We start from the raw sequence: 16,609 nt of genomic DNA, 5'->3' as shown, positions 1-16,609 counted from the left end.
GTGCAGAATTTAATATTTGGTAATTAAACATTGCACTAATTATTCGATATTTAATTTTTTTTTGCGACCCACCAAATATGGTATTTAATTATGTGGAGATTTATATTGTTTTTTCAACCAACCAAATATGGTATTACTTGCAGAAGATTTTACTTGGGGTTAATTTTGTTTATGCGGGGTAGCCCGGTACACTAAACTCCCGCTATGTGCGAGGTTGGGGAAGGACCGGACCATCAGACAGCCCTAAATTTCTCACTTCGCCCTCTCCACCAAATCTTCCATCCCTGCAGGAACCAAACATGGGTCAAAGCCAGTCAATCAAAAACTAAAGGACTAAAAAAGACAAGTTTTTGCTATATAACAGGGATCAAAATCATCCTATAGAAAACATTTAAAAACAGTTGATCATCTAAAATCACTTGCAGATTAAACACCACAGGAGGTATCCAATACAAAGTCAATTTTCTCTTCTTCATATCTGGCAGTACTATCTCTCCAAATACCACCCCCAACCAGGAAAGGAAAAATTAAAAACAAGAAATAAGTTAAAGCCAAAGCATTACAAACAAACAACAAAATCGCCAGTAGAATGCCTATTCTGGCCTACTGTTACAAATCGTGTGCCTTCTAAACATCTTACCGTGGTAGAACATTTCGTTGGTTGTCTTACCCGTCGCTGGTCAATGTGAAGGCAAGAAGAACGATACTCAGAGTAAAAATAATGGTTCCACCTGAAAAGAGCCACATTGCTTTGCTTCTGGTGTTTTCCCTAACTTGGTTGCTCACTTCCACTTCCTTAAGGAGTTCTCTTATTTCCTCTATATCATCGTCCTTCGCAGCTCGCATTAGCCTACCCTGAATCTTCTCGAGCTTACGTAGCCTCCTACCCTTTGATTCATCCTTCATTGGCCAAAAAAGACCCGTCATCTTCCAAAGCATTATGCCCACATAGATGGCCACAAAAACGTCTACGCTGTAATGATGGCGTTCTCGTATTTCTCTTTGAGCACTATGCAGCACAAAAATCCAGATGAGTGCTGAGCTATAGCCACCATAGGCTTCCTGAATTTGTTCATAAAGTTTTAAGCCAGATGAGATTAGTTGGTCACAGGAATTAAGCCTTCAAATTTAGGGAGTGATAGAGGGCACATATACCGTCCATGCCATAGCTGTCAGCACAGCAACAAGCATGTGGCCGCTATATATAAGGTCATTGCAACCTCCTGACGCTTTCTTTAGCAGATGATACCAAGCAGATGATCCCTCAGGAGCTGTAGGCCGAAGGAAATCAATCAAAAAGCTCATTGGACCCCAATTTGGTCGAAACTCAGCATCGTATTCCCCAGGATCCGCTGAAAACAAAAATGAATATAGAAATGAAAGATCAACAACAGACTATGTACGAGAATTCAACCAACTGATGTATTGAGCTTTTCGACTTTGGACCAATCTGACCGGCAGTTGGTAAAGAAGAACTCAGTAAGTAATCTCGGGACAGAAGGGAGGATTGGAAGGGAGAAATACCATATGCTACATCCCAGTTAATGATGTTCCGTATTGCATTTGAATCGGTGGCATATGGTACGTAATATTTCTGAACCCAAGGATGAGGGTGCTGAGGAACAAGGAATCTAGCAGATGCACACCATGGTCGAGCAGATGGTAGAATTGTGGAGATAAAAGTTATGGCCCGAAGGAGCCTTCCAATTCCCATCGTGAACATGAATCTTGCGCCAAGCCCAAGACCAGGAGCTTCAACCGATTCAAAGAGCACAGAGAAAGCAAGCATGATAAACAGCATCAGAAAATGATGTAATCCAATTATCCTAGCTCTCAATATATTTACTACCATTTGAGGTACTTTCTCATTCAATGATAGCAGCAGCCACTGACCAACATCAGGAAGAGGTGGTGTATCCCTGTCAAGGAAAGAGAACTTTGTAATGTCTATAGATGGTCATTTAGGAAAGAGAATCAAAGATAATGAAGCAAAGATATGGAGTAATTGTTATTTTTCTTGTCTGGCCTCAAGCCAAATATCGTAGAATCTGAGACCAAGCACACATGCCCTCTCATATAACTTCCCAATCTTCTAGGAGGCAGAGTGAAGTGGCATGTCATGAGTATAGCTCGAGATAAAGGTTCTTACATGACCACTTCAGGGCATTTTTATCGTTCTATCTGTAGGACTTGTTGAAATAAGTAATTTAACCAAATTTTCAGGATTTCACTATTTCACATTAATTATATCAGATTGCGCCTCAATAAATGACATATTTTTCAAAAAACAAAAACAGATAAGAAAATTAGTGTCAACTGTTCCAGAAAATTAATGTCAAACTTTTCCAATAATGTGATGACACCAGAGGCAAAAAAAAGTTTAGTACTGATGCAAGCCAGAGTTTCCTTTATGCTCCTCGCCTTAGTCATTATTCTAGAGCTAAAGACATAGAATCTTCAGGATGTTCTGCTATTAAACCATGTTGTATCTCACTAGAATCTAGACAATGTATCCTTACACAACTAGATGGCATTAGTGAATTCAGAGTCCCAAGAAATATCACACCTAATCAAGTCAAGCTAACCAAGATATGCAACACAGGTTCAGTCAAGACTTCATATAAAGCATAATCAGTTCGACTAGTGATATTCAGCATATAAAAATATGACTTTTTCTTGATAAGGACATAAAATATATGACATTGGTAGCTATCTCTTTTTACTTTTCTTGAGAATGCCTCATTACAGAAGCTTAAAAAAATCCAAAAAGATCATTATTTTTTTAACAAAGTCAATCAATCAATGATGTCTCAATCCAAACTAGTTGAAGTCGGCTCAGTTATTACAACTACTCTGTAACGATTTACCTCTATTTCGGCCTATTTTCCGAATAGGTAATTAAGAGGTTTTATTCTTAAAATGCATCAAGCTAAGGGATGCACAGGCATAAAATACACCTAAATACAAAATCACTTTCCATTATTATCCAAATACAGACAACTAATAACACACTAAACTGGTAGGTCACCCAGACAAGAATACCCCTGTTACGGAATATGTAAATATGGCTTTTTTAAGTTACTTAAGGTGTATATATAATTCAGCTCTCTGTTCCTCAGAGAAGTTCCCCATCCCCAAGTTGGTAATGTGTTTATCCTAGCCAGTTTTCCTCCACTTCCTCTCTTAGTTTCCAAGCTCCCTCTGCTCTACTTGAATTTAGTCAGAAAAGTCCCTCGTCTCCAAATTCTAATGATATGGTCCATATCGTACAAATTCAAACTACATATGGTTTTCCATTTCGAAACATGTATCTGAATAGCAATATTGCCATGATTCTTGAGTTATTTAGATCACCTGGCAGTAGAATGTGAGGATTTAGTTAATGATGACCACGTAAATGATTTTCCATATGATTTAGAAAGAATTATACGCAAACACCATTATTCATAGCCGCAATACATAACGCGAGCACAATTTAATCTTACTTAAGATTTTCATTACTTATGGAATCTTACGATCAAAGGACTACCAGACCAGTATACTAAAACAAACCGACGTGGATAGAAATGCACCACTCATTAGTGATCTGCAGTTCTGCACTATCAAAGACTAGCTTATTTCTGTCTCCAGATTAGGAAAGTAGGATGAAATTAACCTATCCCTTCTTTTTTTTTCTTTCTGAAAAGTTCCATGAAGATTGACTTTATTAAACTATCAGCTAGGGGAAGCTTAATCCCAATACAGAAATCCAATCTTGTTTTTTTCCTACCAGATTAATAAAGTCCCCCATTGCCTTTTACAGATATTTGTAATCTTAAATGAAAAGTTCAAAAACGAATCTATAGAGCAATCCAACAAAAACCCAAATCAGATCACATCTTTTAGAATGCAAACAAGAAACCACCATTTCCATTTTTCACAATACAAACTAAAACTTACCCTTTTCTTTTTACCAACAAAGGCAACTGTTAAACAAGCTCAAAAAAGCACTCAACCCCAACTCAGGTTTCCCATCAAATCTGAACCCCATTTACCCAAAATACACAAATTTACCAAAACTTCCAAATATAGAAAGGAAACTATTTATGGTAATATACAGTTTTATACATACTTGTGCCAATCAAGACCAAGAACGGCAGTGACAGAGCGAACAGAAATAGCTTCAAAGAGAAGAGCAGAGAGCAAGAAAAACATAGCACAGATAAAGGGAATAGCTGAACGGAGCTCCGATGACCAGTGTTTGTAAAATGGGACCCGAATAATAGCTGCGATTGCTAATACGGTCCATAGTGCTGGCTGTAACCGGGCATGCCATGCCGGCGATATGAACCGGAGATAGTCTATTCCGATGTAAGCTATTGCAGCAAATCCTAAACCACCTCCTCGCCGGTTTTTCAAGATCGCCGGCGACCGCTTCATTTTTAGTGAAGTAGTACTAGAAATGGGATGATTCCTGCTGACTGAACAAGTTTGTAGCTTTCCTAATTTCTTGGTTTTCTAATTTTCTTTTTTCTTTTTAATATTTTCACCTTTTATTTCTTGGTTTACACTTTACAGTATTAATCTCTTACTAGTAATACCTGTTTTGCTTATTGTTATTTTTTTTGTATAATCACCATAATGGAAAGTCTGTATCCGTATGAAATGTAAACTTCGGATTTCCTTTTCCCCCCTTTTTTTGTTGTTGAGGAAAAGAAAGAAATTTCTTTGAAACCAAGCAAGTGCATTATATTCATGAATTTCAGCTAGTAGACATTTCAAATTTGAGTTTTTCACTTTTATATAGTATATATATTCAAGGTTTAATGTTGCTAGCTGGAAAAAAAAGTGAATTGTTCTTTTAGACTTTAAAGTAGTTTCACGTGTATGGACAAACATTTTACTAGATAGCTAATTAAATTGAATATCTTCTATTCTTCTATTGTGAATGTAAAAAAGAGAGCTCCATTTTATGATAGAAAGAAACAAATTATTTTTTTTTCTCCTGTAGAAAATATTTGAGAAATAAAATTACCATATATACTTAGAGCAGTTTTTTTCATTTTTTTTGTGCCTAAAACGATAATACTATAAGCAGACCAACTTGTTCCAGAGGTTATATTTATTCCAAATAGAAATAGGGACATCTGATAAATACTACTCCATTCGTTCCACAATAAGTGACCAATTTGCTTTTTTATTTTGGTCCAAAATAAGTGTTCATTTATGTAATCAAGAAAAATTTAATTTTTTTTTTACTCTTTTACCCTTATGTGCATATCCCTAAAAAGTTTTCTTACTCCTCACATTAAATTCACTATAACTATGTGACCAATATTTAATTAAGGGTAGTTTAGTCATACTAGGTATTTTTATATAGAATTTAGTATTTTGTTAATGGGCATACCTAAAACAAACTCGTCACTTATTGTGGATCGGAGGTAATATTTATTTTTCCAGAAAAGTAACAAGAAAAGCCTTTATGGTAAAGGAAGTACTCCCTCCGTTTCAATTTGTGTAAACCCATTTGACTGGACACGGAGTTTAAGAAAATAGAGAAGACTTTTGAACTTATAGTATAAAATGAGTTACATATATTTTGTGTGTTATAAATTATTGCATAAAGATAAAATATTTCCAAATAGGTAAAGAAGTAATTCTTTTTGGCACAGATTAAAAAGGAAATAGATTCACCAGTTGCATGTGTATATTTTTGTTACATAGGGTGACAGGGGTGACATACATGGACAGGGACAGCCCCTTACCTAGACCCCACTAATCACCTCAATTATGCCTAGTTTCTATTTATATTAGCAACATGAACCAAGTACTTAACGTGCTTATTAGCACAACTCGGCCATTTTCAAACAAAGCTAGACATAATTGAAGTAGCTAGACAAAAAATAATGCCAAGTTAAGAGGCTGATCTAACAATGCCAATCCTTGTGTTTTTCCTTTTAATTTGTTTTATCCTTACAATTAAGGTGTACGGACTACGAAGTAATATATTTTTACAAGTTCTTTTCAGAAAGTAGAATTACTTACAGTTAATTTGCGTACTTATGGCAGTGTTTTGGAGTATATCCTCATTGAACTTTCATTTAATGCAGCTGTGCAATTTAAGAAGTTGGAGAAAACAACAAATAGCAGGTGGATGCATTAATTAGTATATTGATATTATTGAAAGTTAGCAACTTTGGACACTTTAATTATTTGATTTTGCTTTGGACTACGCAATATTTTACTGTACATATCTGACTCTCAATTGATTCAATGTATGCTTTTGGTTCCACCACTAATGAATTATATAAACTACTATATGTTGTGTATAAACCTAGTATATTTTAATTTGATAGAGAAATCAATAAATGAAAAGATGAGAAGAATGAAAAAATTGTGAGCAAATACACTAATTATTGTAATTTATGAAGCATAAAAAGAAAACCTCACCTAGCAACTACTCCTGTGATAATCACATGGTTTAACCGTTAACAACCTATTACGCTTACTGGTTAAATAAAATGAGCATGAAGCTCCAAAGTCGTAGTTGTATAATTATTTGTTACAATCTACGAATTAAAAAGTTACGAAACCTTAAAAGTTATGAAACTAGGAGCAGAAATACTGTTAAGTAATCTGTGTTCGAAACCAGAAAATCAGACAAGTAAAGAAATATTAGTTCAATAAAATAAAACATAAAATAATTTTCGAGCCCACAAGTTATTTGTGTGTCCTTAAAGAATTTAATCCCCTAACTATTACCCAACGTTATCGATTACTTCCTCCCAGGATAGAACGGAAAAAACTATTCTGTGATACTGACAATCGAAATTACAGAACTTCAGCAAACTCAACAAACTGAGCAAATCACACTTAACACTTATATATTTGTTTTGAAAAATAATGCAACAAAGTAGAAAAGGGGGGAGCAGTTTTCAGATTTTCCATGTCTAAAAAATGAGGCTAAACCTCTAAATTTATAGTCAATGAAAGGGTGAGATGAGGAGAAGCAATTCAAAATGTGGCTCTTCCATTTCTCATTCACACCCATTCATGAAACCTAACAATCCCCGTATGAATGGGGAATGGCAATATGTTTAAAAAACATGCAAACAACTTGTGTGATTCGCAAGTAAGGATTAATCGCATCTGGATAAGTAGGTTTTCCTTTGAACTTTTCGTAGTGAACATATGTCGGATATACTCGGTCAATCGGTAGATTTGATAACTTTGAAGCATCGAGATTTAGTGTATACCTAGACAACTATAAGTCACACAATCAATCTTTAACCGTCTTTGGTTCTCATTGTTGTGTTCGTTTCAGCCATGAACACCGCCTGGTTTCATAAGTGCATAGAGAATTGGCCTTGCAAAACTTTCCTTGAAGCGGCTAACACTTCACACTTACATAGGTGATTCCTAAACGTGTTATCCCATAGATACACTATTTTATATACCCTGTATCAAACTTAGAAACCATTAAAAAGCTTTAACGCTTTATCCTTGGTACTGAACATTGTCTCATCACGAGAATAGACCAAAAAATATTTATTTGACAATGTTGAACCGTTATTAATAACTTTGTTTGAGCTCCTTGAACCTAGATCTTGGGATCTTCAGTCTTCTAGATAGAGTTACTGCCACAATGACTTGTCCTCGGCCATAGTGTCACGACCCCAAATCCACTAGTTGTGATGGCACATAACCCAACCTGCTAGGTAAACCAATTAACCTCTAACCAATTTCAATAACAATTAATAAAACGATTAAGTAAAGAAATATTCTGAATCTTATACATTCCCCAAGAACTGGTAGTACAAATTATGAGCTTCTAAGAATAGAGTTTACAAAGCGAAAATAAAATAAATGCATAGTCTGTTTGAAAAGTACATAAACAGAGTTTTACAGATCTAAAGAAACCACGAACAAGAGACAGCTACAACCGGGATGCAGGTACATCTTCAATCCAGCTCCCATCGAACACAGCAATATCAGCAGCCAACATCTGCACGCAAGGTGCAGAAGTATAGTATGAGTACAACCGACCCCATGTACTCAATAAGTAACAAACTTAACCTTAGGTTGAAAGTAGTTACGAGCTTGTACCAAGGTCGGGTCCCAACTTCAATAACCAACAATAGTTCATAACAACATAAAACAAGTAATACCAGAAGTAACCCAACAATCAAATGCTCAACAAAAAAAATATGATTTCTAAAAATAGTTCTGCCTTTCAAGTACTTCAATGAAACCTAAATCGTTTACCACAGTTACCAAAAATATGAATAAGTTTGAAAACAATAATTTTCCCAAAATCCTTTCCATAATAAATAAGATGTTTTATTTTCTTTCCAGATAACCAATACAAAATAAATGCATCACTATGCCCATCTGTCAACATTTGTAAGAAATCATGAATGATGTGATACCGTACAATATGAGGAGAATACATCTCTATGCATGTATGTCATATGTGCATGTCAATGCAATGTATCTCACAGATGAACTCATGTACTCACACTCTCAAAGTATTCAATCTCACTGTCTCGCATTCTCTTTCACTATACTTAAGGCTCAGCACACTCAATCACTCAGCGCTGTACAATACCCGTTGCGGCGTGCAGCCCGATTCACATATATATAGTCGACTGCGCTCACTGGGGATGTGCAGACTCTGGAGGGACTCCTTCAGCCCAAGCGCTATATTGCTGCGGCATGCAGCCCGATCCAATATTGTTGCGGTGTGCAACCCGATCCAATAATTAATATATATATATATATATATATATATATATATATATATATATATATATCCCGAAAGGTTGGTGCGGCGTGCAACCCGATCCATATAAAATATAATCAATATCATATGTTGCGGCGTGCAGCCCGATCCCAAAATGTCACTCTCACTCAAGCCCTCGGCCTCACTCTGTCATCAATCTCTCCAGTCTCACTCACGGGCTCACAATGCCATAAAATTAGCCCGACAATAATGATATGATATATCAATAAATAACAACTGATACTGAGATTTGATATGAGTGCATGAATATGACTGAGTACAATATATTAGTGGAATCAGTGAGATGACGACAAGAAACGACCACTATGGGTCCTAACAATATCAGCATAAAGCCTAAACATGATATTTAGCATGATTAACAGCTTAACTACTTTATCACATGGTAAAAACACGGATATCAACAAAATAGGACCACTATACAGTGCCATGGGAACAACAGAGTTTTAATTCACATGGTGCACGCCCACACGCCCGTCACCTAGCATATGCATCACCTCAATACCAATCATATAACATGTATTTTTGGGGTTTCATACCCTCAGCACTAAGTTTAGAAGAGTTACTTACCTCGAACAACCAATATTAATGTCGAGCAAGCCAAACGATGCTCCGAAGATGCCACCCCGCGCGTTCCGGCCTCTGAATGGCTCGAAACTGACCAACAATAATTCAAATACATCAAACAATGCTAAAGGAACCAATCCCGATCATAAAAGATCAAATCTTGAATCAAAGCCTGAAAATCGGCCCAAAAGCCCAACCAGGGCCCGCACCTCGGAACCAGACAAAACTCATAAAATCCGACAACCCATTCAATTACAAGTCCAACCATACTAGTTTCACTCAATTTGGACTCCAATTCGATGTTCAAAACTCAAAAATCTGTATTATAAAACTTTAGGCCAAAACCCCCAATTTCTCCTTAAAAATCATCAATCAATTGCCAAAAATGAAGATGGATTCGTGAAATATAATTAAAACTGAGTAGAGAACACTTACCCCAATCCTTGTGATGAAATTTTCTTCAAAAAGCGCCTCAATCCGAGTCCCACATCTCAAAATATGGAGAAAGAACCAAAACCTCGATTTTTATAACTCTGCCCAGCTATACCGTATTTGCGGTCAAATTGTCGCATATGCGACCTCCGCTTCTGCGGATGATGCCTCACGTCTGCGAAGCCCATGGAGACTGGCTCTTCCGCACCTGCGGATATCCTCCCCCCTCCCCCCGCTTCTGCGCACGCACGGGTGCGCCAACAACCTTCGCTTCTGCGCCACTCGCCACTTCTGCGGTTCCCCTGTCGCTTCTGCGACCATCGCACCTGCGCAAACCAGCCGCAGGTGTGGTCACACCAGAACCAGCAACAATGAACCTTAGCCAAAATTTCCAAAATGCTCCGAAATCAATCTGAAACATGTTCGAACCCCTCGGGACCACCTCCAAACATACCAACAAGTCCCATAACATAGCACGGACCTACTCGAGGCCTCAAAACACACATAACAACATCGAAATGACGAATCACACCTCAATTCGAAATCATTGAACTTTGAAACTTTAATCTTCCACAACCGATGCTGAAACCTATCAAATCACGTCCGATTGACCTCAAATTTTGCACACAAGTTATATTTGATATTACGAACCTGTTCCAACTTCCGAAATCAAAATTCGACCCCGATATCAAAAAGTTTACTCCCGTTAAAACTTTCTAAAATTCTAACTTTTGCCAATTCAAGCCAAATTCTACTACGGACCTCCAAACCACAATCCAGACGTGCTCCTAAGTCCAAAATCGCCCAACAGAGCTAACAGAACCATCAGAAATCCAATCCGAGGTCAAATACTAAAAAGTCAAACTTGGTCAAACCTTTCAAATTTAAAGCTTCTAGTTGAGAATCTTTCTTTTAAATCAATTCTGAATAACCTGAAAATCAAAATCGATGATTCACATAAGTCATAATACATCATACATAGCTACTCATGCCCGAAAACTACCGAGCGAAGTGCAATTGCTCAGAACGATCGATTGGGTCATTATATCCTCCCCCACTTAAACATACATTCGTCCTCGAACGTGCCCAGAGTTGTTCTCAAAGCCATCAAACCGCAGTGTAACCTTACTATGCACTTACCCGGGGGTGATCCCACATTACCCTATCCCATATAGACCTGATGACACAACATGAACTGCAATTTCTTAATCCAACCTGGGACATAAGCCTTAGAATCCAATTCCCACATTTGAAATTTTCTATAAGATCAGAATCTCGCTTCTACATACCGTATAAGTCTAAACAAGCTGTATCCAGTCATAGCCATAACTCAAGATGAAATCACATGATATACCACATAACTCAAACACTCATAGCAATAATTTCTAATCACAGTAGCTACTCAAACACAACCCAATGCCGGTAATAAACCTCTTATCAAATAAAGCATCGTTCTAACACATTCATATACTGCCAACGATGAAAGAAACACGGAGAAACTCATAGACATTCGGGAGATCAATAAGTTGTGGAACTCCCCCACCTTCGATTGGAACTATAGCAAATTTCTAAGCCGATCAGCATCAATATCCTTCCAAATATACCGCAATCAGATCCGATAGCACCCATTCTAGTATGATGACCTCATCCCATCTAACATAATCACTCTAGTGACATGACACATCAATACAGCTTAAAGCCACAACCCGTGCAATCCGTGCACCAATAAGCAACATTCCAAATGTATCCAAACATGGAGAATGACTCAAACAAGAGAATCGTTCCGCAAACTCAACGGGTGCCACCCCAACGAAATGCTAAGAACCCATCACACACCACAAAACCAAAACACACGAATCGCTCACAAATGATCATACCTCAATACAACTCTGCTACAATGTGTGACCCCATCCAATTGCTGGTCCATATTATATACCTCGAGTCACCCTGCTCAAAATCAATAATCATGTGAAATTCGATATCAAGTATCTAAAGTGCATTACCAAGACCACGGAGAGCAAATAACATAATACTACGATCCAGAAAGAACATAGCCAACTCGCAATTAATCATGCAATACCCAAATACTCATCCCGCTCAAACCCCGATATAAAGCTCAAATAGAACCGCACCATATGTGCATATAACCAACGAATCACGACTCCTCGTAGAATAGAAGAGTAACTCACAGACCATTTCAGAACACGAATAGGCTCAACAACAACCGAATGACACATCCTTCATCAATAGCAGTATGGAGTCAACCAATCCGGATAGGTGTAGCACACACATCCATATTGGGCTTACCAATGAACCCCAAATCAGCTCTCGTCACCCACAATAGATAAATAACCCTCCGAAAGTCGACAATGACAATCCTCTGACCAACCTTGGCTACATTTTCACAGTCCACAACTACGAAACATTCTACTCATGAGAACTCCCAGCCTCCAAATTCACAGAACACACGAATCACCATATCCGATCTCAACTCCACCGCCTGAATATCTGACACATCTCTCATACACGATCATCCCACGAGGAATACTCCTAAAATTCTTCTGTGCCACAAAGCAAAATTGAATATAAGTCGTCGACCAACCAGGAGAGTGCCACAATGCCAATGAAGTATCCATAAATCAAAACACAATCCCCCTTTTGAAATGTATACCCTCATCAAGCAATATCGAATAGTAATATCATTTACCTAATCTTCTGAAACTGTCCGTGCTGCCTAAGGATCCATGAACTCCCCTTCAAAACTGAACCGTGACCTTACACATGCAAATCTCAATCCTACCCAACACACAGCATATACCAAGCCATCATACGAAAAATATGAGAACTTTGTAATCCGCTCCGAGTCACAAGCAACTGCATACTTAATTAGCCAAGAACTTTTCATTTGATCCCATCCAAGAGAAAATCACTATACATCACATGCTTCTCACGCCAGTAGGAAATATACATCTCTAATCGTGGTAGAAACCATCAAGAACTTTCTGAATCCCATTTGCACAAAACCAGCCTGTCAGGACTGAATCCCTCTAACTCAACCAAGCTATGCAGGCTGCCAAAACAAAACCAAGAGCATTTCCACGAAACACCTGTAGAAACTCGCTAGATTATAAGAACCAAAAGAGCCAATCACATCCGTTATCGTGTTGATCCAACCCGTTACCAAGCTGTCCTCGTTCTCTGAGTTCCTTCCGAGTTGCCTTCGAATTGATACCTTATCTTGCTAGAACACTACTCAACTTGACCAAAACTTGCCCCACGAACTTTAGCATAGGATCACACTGCCCTAAGGCTTATAAGCCGCTGAATTCCCTCTATATGTATCCCAAAAGTACTACAACCAAAATACTTACTCTGAAGAGACTTCCTGTGAATCTAAAGACATTACCTTCACCTTCCTGATATTGATATGTAGAATCCATAATGATATAGAAATGCTACAAGTCTTGACACCCTCCCATATAAATCTCAGTTTCTAGCCAATTACACATCCTGAAGATTCCCAATTGTTACATATAAATCTTGAATCCATTAGAACCATTCTCGAGAGTCATCCACTCTACTCAAATCTCAATTAAACTGATCAAATATACCGAACAACCTGTGCCCCATTTGCATACCAACACCCTAAGAAATAATCCATACTTCTAAGCAACCGAGTGAATTCCTTACTCCATGCACCCTACATTATTTAGGATAACAACTCAATCATTCAGTGTTTCCCATATGCCCAGAAACATAATACAACCCATAACTAGAAATTCCTTTACTCGAGTCATCCTCGAACTCAACCTCTGCCAGTCATAACAGATTCACCAGTATGACTCAAACTGAAACCAATTCAACACATAACCGTGCAATCAACTTATCCATAGCAGACTCCCCCACTTGGCTCCAAGCCATAGATCAGGGCATACAATAACTCACAATGGCCATACTCTATTACTGTCATAATTCCGCAGTGAAATTCAACTAAACCCTTCCTAAGCTCATGTGACGAAAACCATATAATACCTCAATCATTTGCAAATATCGCATTCATCATCGTAACAGTCAAGCCAGCTTGCACAAGCGATCCAAACTCAAATCGCACTACATATAATTCACTGGTAAAAGAGAACTCTCAACAAAATAACATAGGGATTGCATAACCTCAGAACATCCCGCAGGAGATACCCCACCTGCTTAGCCTCAAACTGACATCCTTTTATACCCTTCTACAGTCATAACTATTACGCAACCCCTTCATCCTCCTGAGTCTTAACTCATATCACGACCTGAAAATGTACATCACTCCCCAACTAAACAACATGAAAAGATCCATGAAAAGATCCTTCAACACACCCACAACTCGAGACTATACGTCAAATCAAGATGAAAATCAAGCACCAAATTTACATCTCAATCAAACTCTTTTCGTCACATTTGAACAATCTGAACACTTTCTGCAGTCATATCATACTCATTATATAGCCATCCGACCGCTCATCGAGCCACAAATTCCACTTATAGGGATGCTATCGGAAATATAAGTCCACAAGCACGTCTCCACATAATCAACATCTCTGTGCTCAAGCTACAGTCAAAACCCGGCCTCAAGTCCTTCAAAGTGGCCCATAATCAGCATACCGAAATCACATCTAGAACCTATTCCATGGAATCACAAGCCGTCGATGCACAGCTGATACCGAGTGCTCATGTGCGCACATAAATGCATGGAAGGAATTCAAAGAGTTACGCTTCAAGCCGAATCAATGTCGCACGATAAGGAAAGAAAGATGAGAAGTATATCCTAAATGTCCTGTAGCCCCTCGAAGAAAGGTATAGACGTCATCATACCGATCCGCAAGACTCTACTAGACACTTGCTCATGACTTGTAGAACCTATAAACCTAGAGCTTTGATACCAACCTGTCACGTCTCCAAATTCACTAGTCGTGATGGCACCTAACCCAACCCGCTAGGTAAGCCAATTAACCTCTAACCAATTCCAATAACAATTAATAAAGCGATTAAGTAAAGAAATATCTGAATCTTATACATTTTCCAAGAACTAGTAGTACAAATCATGAGCTTCTAAGAATAGAGTTTACAAAGCGAAAATGAAATAAATACATAGTCTGCTTGAAAAGTACATAAATAGAGTTTTACAGATCTAAAGCTACCACGAACAAGAGGCAACTACAACCGGGACGCAGGTGCATCTTCAATCCAGCTCCCATCGAACACAGCAACATCAACATCCAACATCTGCACGCAAGGTGCAGAAGTGTAGTATGAGTACAACCGACCCCATGTACTTAATAAGTAACAAACTTAACCTTAGGTTGAAAGTAGTGACGAGCTTGTACCAAGGTCGGGTCCTAACTTCAATAACCAATAATAGTTCATAATAACATAAAACAAGTAATACCAGAAGTAACCCAACAATCAAATGCTTAACAAAAAAAACATGATTTTTGAAAATAGTTCTGCCTTTCAAGTACTTCAATGAAACCCAAAACGTTTACCAGAGTTACCAAAAATATGAATAAGTTTGAAAACAATAATTTTCCCAAAAATCGTTTCCATAATAAATAAGATGTTTCATTTTCTTTCCAGATAACCAGTGTAAAACAAATGCATCACTATACCCATATGTCAACATGTGTGAGAACTCATGAATGATGTGATACCATACAGCATGAGGAAAATACACCTCTATGCCTGTATGTCATGTGTGCATGTCAATGCAATGTATCTCACAGATGAACTCATGTACTCACACTCTCAAAGTACTCAATCTCACTGTCTCGCATTCTCTCTCACTATGCTCAAGGCTCAGCACACTCAATCACTCAGCGCTGTACAATACCCGCTGTGGCGTGTAGCCCGATCCACATATATATAGTCGATTGCGCTCACTATGGGTGTATAGACTCTGGAGGGGCTCCTTCAGCCTAAACGTTATATAGCTACGGCGTGCAGCCCGATCTAATATTGTTGCGACGTGCAACCCGATCCAATATTATTGCGGCGTGCAACTCGATCCAATAATATATATATATAGCTCGAAGGCTTGTTTTGGCGTGCAACCCAATCCATATAAAATATAATCAATATCATATGTTGCGACGTGCAGCCCGATCCCAAAATGTCACTCTCACTCTCACTCAGGCCCTCGGCCTCACTCAGTCATCAATCTCTCCAGTCTCACTCACAGGCTCACAATGCCATGAAACTAGCCCGACAATAATGATATGATGTATCAATAAACAACAACTGAGACTGAGATTTGATATGAATGCATGAATATGACTGAGTACAATATATTAATGACATCAGTAAGATGACAGCAAGAAACGACCACTATGGGTCCTAACAATATCAGCATAAAGCCTAAACATGATATTTAGCATGATTGATAGCTTAACTACTTTATCACATGGTGAAAAATGGATATCAACAAAATAGGACCACTATATAGTGCCATGGGAACAACAGTCTCAATTCACATGGTACATGCCCACACGCCCGTCACCTAGCATGTGCGTCACCTCAATACCAATCATATAACATGTATTTTTGGGGTTTCATACCCTCAGTACTAAGATTAGAATAGTTATTTACATCGAATAGCCAATATCAATGCCGAGCAAGCCAAACGATGCTCTGAAGATGCCACCCCGCGCGTTCCGACCTTCGAATGGCTCGAAACTGACCAACAACACTTCAAATACATCAAACAATGCTAAAGGAACCAATACCGATCGTAAAAGATCAAATCTTGAATCAAAGCCCAAAATTGGCCCAAAAGCCCAACCCTGGCCCGTA

The 16,609-nt window shown here is 38.2% G+C and overlaps 1 protein-coding gene across 1 annotated transcript; it reads right to left on the bottom strand.

Moving 5' to 3' along the window:
* Positions 1–334: 334 nt before the first annotated feature.
* On the bottom strand, positions 335–4,522 carry LOC104097602 (protein PHLOEM UNLOADING MODULATOR). The gene is made up of 4 exons (XM_009604183.4): positions 4,112–4,522; positions 1,525–1,919; positions 1,156–1,352; positions 335–1,062 (listed from the first exon to the last, which is right to left on the bottom strand). The coding sequence occupies exons 1-4, from the start codon at positions 4,417–4,419 to the stop codon at positions 667–669; spliced, it is 1,296 nt and encodes a 431-aa protein (XP_009602478.1). The 5' UTR covers positions 4,420–4,522; the 3' UTR covers positions 335–666.
* Between the last annotated feature and the right edge of the window lie 12,087 nt (positions 4,523–16,609).

The sequence above is a fragment of the Nicotiana tomentosiformis genome, chromosome 4 (genome assembly GCF_000390325.3).
Source record: "Nicotiana tomentosiformis chromosome 4, ASM39032v3, whole genome shotgun sequence".
NCBI lineage: Eukaryota > Viridiplantae > Streptophyta > Magnoliopsida > Solanales > Solanaceae > Nicotiana > Nicotiana tomentosiformis.
This window is presented reverse-complemented; position numbering and strand designations above follow the sequence as displayed.

What these genes read in the sequence shown, in the direction of transcription:
- LOC104097602 (XM_009604183.4), bottom strand. Translation starts at nt 4,419, where the DNA reads ATGAAGCGGTCGCCGGCGATCTTGAAAAACCGGCGAGGAGGTGGTTTA. An exon ending in CTTGGTCTTGATTGGCACAA is followed by an intron (nt 1,920 to 4,111) that starts GTATGTATAAAA and finishes TTTCCTTGACAG; the next exon opens with GGATACACCACCTCTTCCTG. An exon ending in TGACAGCTATGGCATGGACG is followed by an intron (nt 1,063 to 1,155) that starts GTATATGTGCCC and finishes GAACAAATTCAG; the next exon opens with GAAGCCTATGGTGGCTATAG.